We start from the raw sequence: 14,544 nt of genomic DNA on the forward strand, positions 1-14,544 counted from the left end.
ACACTGAGATGAGACCACATAACACATTTTAAAGGTAAAGCCATTGAGGACAGCAATGAGCATCATTAAATAGAATAATGAAGGGAATAAAGATATTACATTTGAACACAAAGGACCATTTATCTCCTGTAATTCGCCATCTCAATTTCCAAAGACCAAAAACGAATGACGCATGTTTAATTTATTCATAAAACAAGACCCGGGATTTGATTTCCTGGCTTAGGTGCAAAAGGTATTTGTGTGTCAACATGGAAAATGTATGGATGTGCTCACATGAAGCTAGCTGCTTAGTGTGACCAATATGCACAGAGCTTTGGAAGCACAGAGATATTTTCCTTAATCCTCTCTGAAAACCTGCCATGCAGGTGACAGCTCTGCCCTGCAGTCTTATGCCATATTCTTTATCGAAATTCAGCAAAGGATTAAGCGATGCGGAAATCCCACCGCTCAATGTTCAAAACAGAGCCAAACTGAGTGTTAAAGAAGGGATTGCATTTCATCATAAAAAGAAAAACGGTATTGGTAAATATGCAACAATGCACACCCACAGACGACACCTTTAGACGCACAGACACAAACACACACACCCCACTCCATTAGCAAATTCCTACTCGCTCTAGCTCACAGGCCAATCAAGTCGAGTATGCGGTAGCAGACGGTTATTTTCACTGGCCTGGCAATAAGGAAATCAATGTCTGCATTGTTTTTCCTTGTTTTTATAGTCCTGTGGTGTGAATGTTTTTTCACTTAAACGAAGGGGTCTCTAGATCAATGGAAGTGTTGAGGCTTGGGTGGGGCTAAACTTTATGGCCGTAGCCGTTTTCACTATTAGTGAAATGGACAGTAGGTATGAAGAGGTGTAAATAATCCGGCAACCTACACACCATGCTCCACGCACACCTATTTTATAGCTGTTATATTTGTTTGTGTGGTGTGTTTCTACCCCTTTTTTGTGTTTGTGAGTGTAAGGGTTTGTTGTGTGTATGTCTGTGTTTATTGTTCATGAGTGGGGTATGTTCGGGATGTGTGTAGGTGTGTGTGTGTGTGTGTGTGTGTGTGTGTGTGTGTGTGTGTGTGTGTGTGTGTGTGTGTGTGTGTGTGTGTGTGTAGTATGTTTGGTGTGTGTGTAGTGTGTGGTGTCTGTGTGTCTGTGCGTATGTGTGGGGTATGTTTGGGATGTGTGTGTGTGTGTGTGTGTGTGTGTGTGTGTGTGTATGTGTGTGTGTCAACTGGGTCGCAGGTGGGCTGCTGCGATCGGTTAGTGTGACTGATGACTTGGGTGTATCCTGGCCACTGATTGGCTGGCTAGGTGTCGGATGGATAATCTAAGAGGACAGTCACACTGGGGCCCCGGCTGAGTCCTTTTCGTAGTGTTTCCGTGTATCAGCTCAGATTTACAGGCCTTGACACCCTGGTAGCCTCTTACTTTTTTGTAATCCCTCAGGCCCGTCAGTGAAAGTAACCTGTGTATTACGGTTCACTCTAGGTGTGTTCTGTTGAGATGGATCGCCAGAGTCCTGTTGATGTTTGATGTTCCTTTGGACGGGCCATTCTGTTGCTATTTACTGATCGTTGCAAAAGTAAAAAGATCATTCGATCTGAGCGAAGCTGTGTGTGAGACGGTGATAAGAGTTCAGACTCATTGTAGGATTCTCGCTCCTTCCGTTGGGGATGGGGGGGTCTGGCTGTTAATATCGGGACGTCATCATCAACGAGAGGGATGCCTTCAGCGGGGGCTACTACTGCCTTCGTGACATCTGAGATCTGGGATTACAGAGCCAGTGCATCTCTCCTCTGTACCGCTGCAGTCATTGTCATCCTCTTTCCCCGGTCTACAGCCATGCAGCGATGAGAGGCCCTGGCTCTGTAATCCAGGATCTCATGACATGAGATCCTGGATTACAGAGCCTCTCTCCGCTGCACGCCTGCAGACCGCGGAAGGGGATGGACATAACAGTGGGGGGCCTGACCCTCCTACTCCATTTCTGCTCCATCATTTCTTTATTGCCTTGACCGGACGGGCGTTGATGGTCTGTGTGCAATTAGCCGCACATACCCTGAACGCACATGGCGAAGGGTCATAACACAGCACATACATTTGACATGTGTGTGCCGTGCAGCCATATCAAGACCCCCCCCCACGTGTACACACAAACACAAGCATGCATGCATTCACGGACACACAGACACACGGACACACACGCACACACCCACACACACAGGCACGCATACACACCCACAGGCACACAGACACGCACACACACAGACACACATGCAGGGACGTGAACACACACACACACACACATACAAACGCACAAACACACATACACACACAGTCACACACACACAAACACATGGACACACACAAACACACACACACACACACACACACACACACACACACACACACAGTGTACCTTCATCCTGAAGAAGGTGATGCTGGTCAGGAGGTCCACCGTGGACTTGAGGTCCTGGAGGCGTTCGGGGTTCCCTGCGGGGAAGTTGTCCTGCAGGCAGGGGAGGGGAGGGGGAGGCGGCAGAATGAGGGAGTTACAACCGTGCAATTGAGGGTTTCTTTTATTTGAACACCTTAAGAGACCCACACAAACACCAAGGAGCTGCTCAGCTGGCTTTCTTGCCGCCCCTGAATCATTTCCCTTGAGACGAGCCTGGAGACCGGACCAGGGAACAACAGGCAGTAATCATAACTAAAGGAGCCCCTCGTCTCATCGTTGTGTGGAAGAGTGAGGTCTCCACTCGACATGCGCCTCAATTTCAGGGCCGTGAAGCGATCGGTGCCGATCGGAGCGCCGTGACAGCAAGCACATAAAGCCTGACAGCTTCTGGGTAAAAGCTTCACAGCCCCTCTGTACATTATCCGTCCTGCTCCCACCACCGCCTGTAATGAAATCATCCCTCTCTATTCCCTCTCCATTCTCCCCGACCCCAATTGAAAGGATGAATAGAAAATAAAGAAATACTACAAATACGACGCCGCCGGTCCCATTAGGTCTGACAGCACAGAGTCAGCAGAGTTTTATCGGAAGTAACGGTCGTTTGGCGTTTAGCGGAGACACCGAGTCCGCCGTGGAGGGGAGGGACGTCGGGTGACTGATGGGAGATGATCCAAGGCGACAGCTTGAACAAATAAAGAGGACAGTGGACTGTGCTCTACGCCGACAGTTATATAAATGTACAAAAATATAAGTAATTGTCCCGCCTCCCTCCATAAAATAGAGAAAGGGGAGAAGGGACGGCCCAAGGGGCTTCCTGTCAACCCCCCCCCCTCTCCCGGGACAGGAAGGCCTTGGGACTGATGTTCTCAGGACAAACCACTGAGGCGTTTGTCTGGGGGGAGATGATATTAGTACGGAGCATGTGATTAAGGGGGTCAGGTACCATTTAGGGCTGAGCGTGATGGCGGACACAATAAACAAGCTGCCTCTGGGCATAAACGGCAGACACATCCTGCCATATCTGGGTCAGGGAGGAAGTCTGATGGAGCAGGCATTCTTCTATACAAACAGCCACACACACACATACACGCACACACACACACGACACACAAGACATAGACGCACGCACAAACGCACTGCCACACCGACACCATACGCACACACAAAGACACGCAGACAGACACACAGAGTGAACCGGTGAACAGGAGACATAGACGTTTGGCCTGATTTATTTTTCAAGGTTTCCGTGAAAATGTAACAATAAAATTTGTTCCAACATCTTTCGTCCAAACAGATATACAAATCCCTGTGAATGCATTAATCTTAGTCTGTTGTATACCTTTATGGCTATTGACCATTATGGCGTATTCTAAGAAGACGTCAGTCCTATACCTGCAGTAGGACTTGTGCTGTTCAACGTTGTCATTGTTTCCATTATTTCCATTATTTGCAGCCCCTGGAAATGTTGCTGATTCCAAGAGATAAAGGATGGGAGTAAAGCTACGATGAGGCCATAAAAGAAAGAGGAACTGCGCTTATTACATTGCCGTTTGGCTTGGTAAGCTTCGCACATGAAGACTTCATGCTCCAATAAGGTCCAATGTGCATTATTGAGGTTTGCCCAGGGACGTACAATAGAGGCTCAGATGATCGCCCATGTCCTTTATTGACCTTTGTTTCCAGAGGATGACCCTGGATGTACAGTTTATACAAAGCATCTGCAACGCAGAATTTCTTGTCTGGGCAAAAGGTGTACATCAGATGTTCCAGTTTAGTATATTTCCTCGATTTCTTATCTAGGATACAAAAGGCAGACTTGTGGAGGTAGGAACGGGAAGAACGCCCAGAGGGCAGAGCGATGTCATGTTGATGACATGTGATAAAATAGCCCGCGTAAGACTTGTAATCTTAAAGCAGAGAGAAAAGTGTAGAGTGTTTATGTCAACAGTTTTGGTATTCTGGTATGGGAAAATGTAGAAATAGTATAATGAGTAATGTGTGACATCTTTTTATCGAGCTGTTTGCATTATCATTGTGTTATTGTTACGTCATGGCATTGATATTCATTCCATGCTGTATTCCATCGTCTCCGATAACCAATGCGATGGTGCTAAATCGGGCGAGACATTGACGGAGAGTTAGAGAGTACAGTGGACGATGGCCAGGAAGCTCCCCGTCCATTTACACGCCAGCTTCAAGTTGGATTTAACTTCAGTCCACACCCCACAGCCCTTCAGTCCACACCCCACAGCGCCAGAGAGTGGAGCTTACCAAGCATTCCCTCACTTCCCATCAAACTCCAAACCCAGCCGGAACCCAATCCACGGCCGACACTCCTTCATTAAAGGAATAAAACCCCCAGTCTCATTTCTCGGGAGGACCTGGACATCCAAGTCGAGCGAGGGAGGGCTGCCTCGATGTGTCAATGTGGATCCAGTGAGCCGCCAATGATTTTTTTTCCGGGTGAAATAAAATGCCAGCGTGGCAGAATACAGAGTGGCAGCTGATATCCAGTCGGCTCGCGGCTGCTCCAGAGCCGCTGGTTCACAAAAAGCAAACTCAATTTCCCTCAGCAGGCGACTATAGGGAGATCCATACTTGGGGCCGCACAGGGGAGGCAGATCTGGATTGGATGTGAATCGCATTACTGTCCACTAGCGGCAGGGCTCTGTGGGAGGAACAAATGGGGAGAGGAGTGTGTGTGTGTGTGTGTGTGTGTGTGTGTGCGCGCGTTGAAGTGTGTGTGTGCATGGATGTGTGTGTAAAACCATCGATCGGCTTGACAAGGGAGCAGCAAAGCAGCGCTAGCAGGTGAAGCTACATGTTATTCTTTTACTGTTCTTCGGGATCGTGTCATCCAGGTCATCACAAAATGAAATGCCTGTCCATCTCACTTATTTCTCTCTCTCTCTCTCTCTCTCTCTCTATCCCCTCCATCACGTCACCAACATCCTCAGGCCACTTTCACAACCCGACTAATGGTTTAAATTTAACTTCCTGTCTCTCTTCCATTTCCGGCTCTCTCCTTTCACTCCTTCTGTCCTCGCTGTTCCCTCTCTGTAGCGTTTAGATGCTCCCAGCCCTTCTTAGATACGCTCAAACCCTCCTCTTCTCTCTTGAATGGATTTTCGCTCCCTCTCTTTCCCTCTTTCTCTCTCTGTCTCTATCTCTCTCTCTCTCTCTCCTTTCTATCTCTAATATATATATGTGTATATTTGACTTCAAGTCAAAAGTGACTTGGTTTCTCTCATTGTCTGAGTCTTTATGTGTCTGTATGTGTCCTTGCATGTGGCAGTGCGTCTGTTTGTCTCGGTGTCTCTTTGTTTCTGTGTATCTTGCTTTGGTTCAGGTCTGTGTGTGTTTCTGTGTGTGTTTATGTGACTCTGTCTTTGGCTGTGCGTCTGTATTCTTTCTGTATCTCTTTGCTTCTGGTGTGTGTGTGTTTGTGTGTCAGTTTTCTATTTGTCTGTCTGCGTGTCTCTTTGTTTCTGTGTCTCTTTCTTTGGCTCAGGTGTGTGTGTGTTTGTGTGTCTGTCTATGACTGTGCAGCTTTCTTTCTGTGTCTCTTTCCTTCTGGTGTGTGTGGATCAGTTCTCTATTTGTTTGTCTCTGTGTCTCTTTGTTTCTGGGGGCCCTATTTTAACGGTCTGAAACGCAAGTGAGAAGCGCCAAGCGCAAGTAGCTTTGTGGGCGGTTCTATGGCGCTATTTTACCGGCGCAAAAAATGACTCTTGGCGCAAATCTAAAAAGGGTTGGTCTGAAGTAGCTTAATTACCCGTAGGTGTGGTTTGGGCGTAACGTGCAATAAACCAATGAGAGTGCCAGCTCCCATCCCCTTTAAGAGCCATGAGCGCATTTGATTCTGACGAGTTGATATTTTGACAGTGCGTCTGCAGTCTCCGATGAGACAGATGCACATAAATTTCACACTTAAAATGGCTCAGTTTATGGCCAAATAATATGGCCTAATTCACACATGGAATAAGGTTTTCTTCCACAACCTCAGAAATACTGAGTTCTCAAATAAATTTTGGCAAAGAAAACTTATATGATATAACATATGATATGCGGTAATTGTGGTTCTGTTTAAGGATATATGGAATACATTATTAACATCGTTTCTTATCAGTATTGTATGCATTATCGTTATCGACTTGTGTTCCTAATATGCATGTGTCCCCCCAATAATATACATTGCCATGGACTGTATTACACGTTACGTGTTTAGTTTGCGTGTGTTTAAACAGATGGACGCACACACGCGCGCCCGCATTCATTAATTATTTTACACATACACACACACGCGCCCGCATTCATTCATTCTTTTTAACGCTCACTCGCGGTAAAACAATGTTTTCTCACGATCAAATACTCATCAATCCTAAAAGTTATGGGCATGTACACGATATCTGTGTCAAGAAAATATGTGTTTGCTGTACGGTGTTTGCAGATGCATTGATTTAAAAGTACAACTTATTACCACTGTGTCAGCTGTTCTTTCCCAAATAATTTACCAAGAATGTGTGGCTAGGTAGATGAGGGAAGCAAAGTGTATGCGCGAGGTGCACAAGCAACATTATGCATGCGCCCTTAAAATAGCATCTGAACAACGCGCCACTGACTTTAAACGGGGTATTTCCTGGTTTGTGGCGCAAGTGGTTTCTGAAACTGCAAAATAGCACCAGGGAACGTTTGCGCCAGAACACGCCTCCTCCTTTCGCCAAATCGCCCCTTGGGGCGCAAGATCATTCCCTAATTTACCGACGCGTGGCGCAGGAGGGAAAAGAATGCTCTGCGCCAGTTGCAAACTAGCAACGACACATGCGCCAGTGATTAAGTCAATTGCGCCGGATGCAAGATACACAAAAACAAACAAGTGTGTTTTTGTGTGTGTGTGTGTGTGTGTGTGTGTGTGTCTGTGTTTGTGTGTGTATTTGGGTGTCTGTCTGTGACTGTGCAGCTTTCCTTCTGTGTCGCTTTGCTTCTGGTATGTGTGTGTCAGTTCTCTATTTGTTTTTCTCTGTGTCTCTTTTTTTTTGCGTCTCTTTCCTTAGCTCAGGTGGGTTCGTGTGTGTGTGTGTGTGTGTGTGTGTGTGTGTGTGTGTGTGTGTGTGTGTGTGTGTGTGTGTGTGTGTGTGTGTGTGTGTGTGTGTGTTTATCAGGGTATCCGTAACAGGATTAGTCCTTGTGGGTTTGTTGTGAAAGATTATGAATGTAATGATTTCAATCTCCCTGAGTAGAGCGCACTGCACCTTCAGTGTGCTGAGAGACAGATGGCAATCAGAGATGATCTTCTGGAAAGGGCTCCAGAGAGACCGCCGCTGATTCACTTAGGCCACACACTCTCACTCAGTCTCATCGTCACATAGTCTCAGACACACACACACATACACACCTACAGACACACACACACACAAACGCCTTCTTGCACAAGTTCATGCACATGAGCAATAAGACACTCACGCCTACCTGCACATGTAAATGCACACATGCACCTGCACACACACTAGTGCGCCTACCTACACACTTTAATGCCCACTTGCACATGCACACACACAAACACACGCACACACATACGCCTTCCTGTAAAAGTATGTGCACACATGCACACGCACACACACACACACACACACACCACGTCCTGCACACACACAAGCATTCACACACACACACCACGTCCTGCACACACACAGGCATACACACACACACAGACACACACACACACACACACACAAACTCCCCTATAATGTTCCTCTTAGCGCGCCAACGTGTTTCCAGGTTCTCCAGAGGACTTGTGGTGGGATATAACGGGACTATTACGGGACGTTCATACAATACACTTTGAGCAGGCCGCACGCACTCGAATATGAAAGACAAAGATCTGGGGAGCAATCCCGTCGCTCCCCGTCTCCAAACTGTGTCAACAGAATGAAAACTAAAAGGTAGGCTTTGTGAGAAAATTAAGAGAAAGATATAGCAGGCAATCATGAACCCCATGAGCCACATGCCCCAACATATCTACAGGAGCCGCTGCCTTTAAGAAAATAAAAACTTATTGGTTTAGGAGTTGTACCAGTAACCAGAAGGTGGCCGGTTTGAATCCCGACCAGTACACAAAAAATGTAGACGGGGGGGGAGTAGTAGTGCAGCACCTTCCTACGTCCTCATCCAGGGATGAGGTGCCCTCGAGCAAGGCACCTGAAAACCCCCTGAAACCCCCACCTGCACCTTAAACCCCCACCTGCACCTGAAACCCCCCCCTGCCGCCGTGCGGCTGCCCACTGCTCCGGGTATGCCGGTGTGCATGTGTTCACCGGCTCCCGGATGGGTCAAAAGCAGAGAAAGAATTTCCCCCAAAAAGGGACAATAAAGAATAACTTCACATAAAAGGAGCAGAGTTCCTGGTCTACCACAGACCAATTGCCTTTCTCTCACTTCCTGTTAGCTGGTACACCAGTTAACTGTCCCAGAGTGACAAGATCGGCTACCAAGACAGGGAGAATAAATATTGATTTTCTTGATGAAATTTTGGACAAAGCAATATCCAAAACATGTAAGAGACACACATGCCCCTCTATCAGAAGCTTTTCTTAGGCTTCTCACCTCTGAACCAATGTGACTGAAAGTCCCGCCCTCTCTCATCTAAGTCCCACCCTCTTACTCTCCTTTAAACCCATGTAACGTAAAGTCCCGCCCTCCCTCCACTAAGTCCCGCCCTCTCTCCACTAAGTCCCCCTCTCTCTCATCTAAGTCCCACCCTCTTTCACTCCTCTAAACCCATGTAATTGAAAGTCCCGCCCTCTCTCCACTACGTCCCACCCACTCCCCTTATCCTAAACCCATGTGACTGAAAGTCCTGCCTCTCTCTCTCCATCTAAACTCCTGCCCACTCTTTCTCCAATGTCGCTCATTTGGAGCAACTGCTTCCCAGGCCTTCCACCGGGAGACGAGAAAACCTGGGAATGAGGTCAGCTAGGTAAGAAGACGTTTTTAATCATTTAAAGAACTTCCCCCGGATCAATAAAGTCCTCTGAGTCCGCAACACATTGGTAAGCCTGTTGCTAAGCATGGCTGCTTAGCAACACTGTACCAATGCATAACCTCACAGAAAAACAAAGCAATATCAAACTGTACTGTATTTCCCTGGAAAACAATGGGCCGTACTGTTCCTGAGCTTGACTAAGTGTGGCTACGCTCTGACTGGCACGCTGATGAGGATGAATGCGCAGCAGAACAAGAGGCCAAGATGGCCGCTATAAGTGACCAAAGCCGGTATTGCCGGCTCCAAACTGAGAAACAACCGCACAGTTTGGAGTGCTTTATATGTGGGCACAAGCTGTGTAGTCAGCAAAGGTTGTCAAAGATTTAGTCATACGCATCGCAGGAATAATTCTAATAATGTAGAAGGTGTGCCAGACTTTTCTTGACATTTACAGTGGGATTTTGTGTTATTTTTCTTTCAAAACTTTGCATGGTTATTGGATTGTGAGACTGGGTTTACCGGGATATTTCTCAATATGAAGATTATTAGGGATTCATAAAAAATCCCTCAATAATCGTATTCAGAAAACAGATTTGACAATTATTGTGAGCAATTATATGTCGGTGCCACTACGCAATATTTTTCTCGCTTCACTCCGTGATATGTCTCTATGGAATACGTATAGGGCTTGCCTTGGGATGACATATCCATATTATGACAAATGGCATCCTGGTACACATATTTTACAATGAGGTGAGAACTCACTCTGTCTTTGAAAAAAGATGTACCAACCCAAACATATATATAATGTACATACCCGGTACTTGGACAGGTCGATCCTCAGCGAGTTGTGCAGCTGGTCCAGAAGTTTTACAAACTTTTCCCTCTGTTAGAAAGGAAATTCAATTCATTAGTCCAATCTACCACTTCTAATTGACATTAGTTTCAGCTGCATGGATTGTATCGGGTTACAAAGCTTTGTTGGCGATTGTTAGATGTTGTCTGTTTATGTCTGTATCACATCCAGGGATATCTTTCTGTTTTGTACAGTTTTCTTTATGGCATCTTCTAAGAAACATAATTCATCATTTTGCGTTTTGAAGAAGGATTGAGTGTTGTGGGTTTTATCAGGAGCAAGTACAAAATGATGAAATAGGTTCCATCTAACAGTAACTACAGACGCTATCTGTAACAAAATAAGTTCTCTGAAGGAGAAAGACAACTGAATTCTTACAACATGTAAAGTAAACAAGTAAACACTGCGTATTCAACGTTTAAGTATCTGGGAGCTGTTTGGTAACTTTCATAAGAATATATCTCATGCCTGCTAATACTACCTTCATCAAATATTTAGTCAGCGAGCCATTCAGCGGCGCACCTTTGTTCGAATAGCATTATTGATTTAGACAAATTTCTCTGGAACTCAGTTGAAGTGTAAAGGTCCTAATTATATTTTATTACTTATCTATATTCACTCATCAATTATTTCTCATTAATGTTGTTTTATTCGATCACTAAACTAGCGGGCGTAAAACAAAATTACTTAGGAAAAGGAGCAATTTCAGAGTTACTGACGTCAGACGGTTATGCCCCTACTTATATTTTCTGTATGTACACATATGTGCAAATTGGGTGTTATTGATGTTATTTATGAGCAGAATACATTATTCTCCATTACTTTCCCATATCCTGGATATAATAGACCCTGTAGCTCTGAGTCAGAAACTAGCTCTACAGAGCCTTTCCCAGAGGTGTGTTTGCATGCCATGACACTTCTGAGAAAGGTCTAGTGTTGGCATTCACACTGCCAGGAGGCAGGTGTTAGATTCCTGCTGGGACTTCCAATGTTTACAATGTTTAGAATGTATGTTCTCACACCTTTTGATATTGTAAGAGAAGGCATCCAAGAAATGGCATATATATGTATTCACACTTTGAAAAAAGCATCCAAGGAATGGCATATATACTGTCTATATGTATGTGTAAATCTATTTGTATTTTATATATTTATATATAGGTATATTATATATATGTTATATTTGTATATTTATATTTAAAATATATTTTCACTGGTATATATATATATATATATATATATATATATATACATATATATATATATTCACCAGGAGTAGGGTGGAGGTCTTACCCCAAAGTTGGACGCGGCGAAGCGGTCGGAGGCGGAGGCGGTGGTGGTAGTGGTGGTGGTGGTGTGGGCGAAGTAAGCGTTGATGTTGGCCAGCAGGTTGCTCATCACCGCCGGGACGCCGGGGCACATGTACTTGGAGGACAGACAGGAGAAATGCCTGCGAGGAGCAGAGTGAGAGATGTATTACGTCACCGTGGTGCCGGAAGAGCCGGCCACACTAAAGGCTTCAGCAGCGAGGGGTTGAAGGGACGCGATTGAGCTCTGGATACAGCCAGCACATGCCTGCGCCCCCATGGATGAGAACGCTCCCTATGTCTCTAAATACTCTGAGCCCACACAGAGCACCACAACAGAGGTGGTATCATCGTTGCTCTGGTAGCAACCGGCTTGGACTGGTGGTTACACTGGGGTTTCTGCATTCATTATCCACAACAAACAAAACTTCATGAAACTTATCGAATTAACCAACTCATAAATGTGCTAACAAGGGCGGCTCAATGTGTCATGTTGTTGTCGAAGACATGTCACGTTATTTTTAAGACACTCGAGATTATGGAAAGGCAGTATTTTCTGTGTAATGAGCTTGGGTCTGGTCATGCATGTAATCACAACCGCCTGCTGCCTCACCGTTTCCCCTGGCAACCACTCAGAAGGTCATTACAGTAACACGTGAAAGCTATGAATAACGCAGTCGGTACATCTCCGATAGGAAACAATGAGGATGCACTTCAATGCAGTCTGTCTGTGAACATATAGGGTCTTAAGTGTTCAGTGACCTAATCATATATTCCACTGGGTCGAATATGTCAATGACTGAATTTATATAAAAAATGTAAAGAAGAAAATATTGTCTACAAAATAATTCAAAAGGCTAAAGGCAATCAGTGGATGGATTGTAGTTCCAACATAAATCTTTCAATATGTCCCGATTTGGGTCGAATGGAAATAAACAATTAAAAACTAAAAGCAAAGAAAAGTTTTTGTGAGTATTTAAAGGATTTTGCCTGTTTGTTAAGACCACAGGTCCAGATGTAAATCAGCCACGATTTATATTCAACTCACCCCCTCTTGTGCTAATTGTGTTTTCAAAACCGGGCAGTTAGTGAGCCATTGACGTCCATTCTTTCCAAAGAAGAGTCTAGCAGCTCCCATAGCTGTATTTTGGTTTTGTTTAACGCAAGTTAATGGATGCAAACTGCCCTGGTTAGGTAGTTTGCTCCAATAGTGCCATCAAACAAACTAATCCACAAGTTAAGATTTTGTGTTTACACACAGTTAAACTTCTGGGGTGCCCCATAACAACTCTTGAACCTTAATTGATGAGCATGGTAGGGAATTGTGGATAGAAGTGTGGATTTTTGATTGGTTCGACCGACGGCTTGCAATGGATTGTCTCAGTGAAGTGAAAAGTGGAACTGTTTATTTGTGGGCACTATTAGAGGAAAATAGCTAGCTATGAGAGTTTGTATGTGCTTTCTTTGTTGGAAAAAACAAACAAAGATACAGCTATGGGACTCATCAGGAATATAATGGACGCCAATGGCTCACCAACTGGCCAACTGAACGCATGTCCACTCCAAGCGGGGGCGAGCTAAACATTATTATTATTATTATAATACAGACTTTGAAAATGTCAACAATTACCCTTGGGTCTTAGCAAAAACTCTTATCTTATAAATATTATTCATACCAAAACAAAATACAAATTGAAGATGATCATATTCTTTATAAAGATTCTAAAAGTAAATAAATAAATAATCAGTGATAACATATCGAACGCAATGTTTGGGTACTAAACCAAACTAAACTAACTAAGCTAACTAGCATCCGGGGAGATAGCAGTGAGAAAAGACCTATCATAGTTTGTCAACACCCTCCTCCTGTAAACAGATGAGGGAAGTTCAAAAATCCCAGCACGGTCATAGTCAGTCTCCACGCTCACACCAATAGAAACCCAGCGACACACTCTCATTGGGAGACCTAATTAATTACTCTGCTTTCAGCCTCCAAATTACCCAGAAGCACTTTAGGGAGAAAAACAGGGGCACATGATGGCATCCTCTGAAATCCTGTGGTGCTTAGAGTTGAAGCTCTTCTGTTTTATTCCAACTTAAGTTTGCTAATGCATACAGGCATCCCTACTTGTGCGAGCGTGCGTGCGTGCGTGCGTGCGTGCGTGCGTGCGTGTCTCTGTCTGTCTGTCTGTCTGAATCTATGTATATACAGTGGGGCAAAAAAGTATTTAGTCAGCCACCAATTGTGCAAGTTCTCCCACTTAAAAAGACGAGAGAGGCCTGTAAACCTCAGCTATGAGAGACAAAATGAAAAAAAAAATCCAGAAAATCACATTGTCTGATTTTTTAAGAATTTATTAGCAAATGATGGTGGAAAATAAGTATTTGGTCACCTACAAACCAGCAAGATTTCTGGCTGTCACAGACCTGTAACTTCTTCTTTAAGAGGCTCCTCTGTCCTCCACTCGTTACCTGTATTAATGGCACCTGTTTGAACTCCTTATCAGTATAAAAGACACCTGTCCACAACCTCAAACAGTCACACTCCAAACTCCACTATGGCCAAGACCAAAGAGCTGTCAAAGGACACCAGAAACACAATTGTAGACCTGCACCAGGCTGGGAAGTCTGAATCTGCGATAGGTAAGCAGCTTGGTGTGAAGAAATCAATTGTGGGAGCAATTATTAGGAAATGGAATACATACAAGACCACTGATAATCTTCCTCGATCTGGGGCTCCACGCAAGATCTCACCCTGTGGGGTCAAAATGATCTCAAGAACGGTGAACAAAAATCCCAGAACCACACGGGGGGACCTAGTGAATGACCTCCAGAGAGCTGGGACCAAAGTAACAAAGGCTACCATCACTAACACACTACGCCGCCAGGGACTCAAATCCTGCAGTGCCAGACGTGTCCCCCTGCTAAAGCCAGTGCATGTCC

General features: G+C 44.9%; 1 protein-coding gene across 1 annotated transcript in view; it reads right to left on the bottom strand.

Moving 5' to 3' along the window:
* The window catches only part of LOC307075660 (protein unc-13 homolog C-like), a gene marked incomplete at both ends in the record, with an annotated part of 102,104 nt that overhangs the window by 50,464 nt on the left and 37,096 nt on the right, over window positions 1–14,544 (bottom strand). Inside the window, 3 exons of the mRNA XM_079736322.1 lie at window positions 2,418–2,507; window positions 10,256–10,324; window positions 11,588–11,744. Of these exons, the coding sequence (XP_079592448.1) occupies window positions 2,418–2,507; window positions 10,256–10,324; window positions 11,588–11,744 (316 nt within the window). The remainder of the gene's footprint in view (window positions 1–2,417; window positions 2,508–10,255; window positions 10,325–11,587; window positions 11,745–14,544) is intronic.

This window comes from Pollachius pollachius, assembly GCF_949987615.1.
Source record: "Pollachius pollachius genome assembly, chromosome: 5".
Lineage (NCBI taxonomy): Eukaryota > Metazoa > Chordata > Actinopteri > Gadiformes > Gadidae > Pollachius > Pollachius pollachius.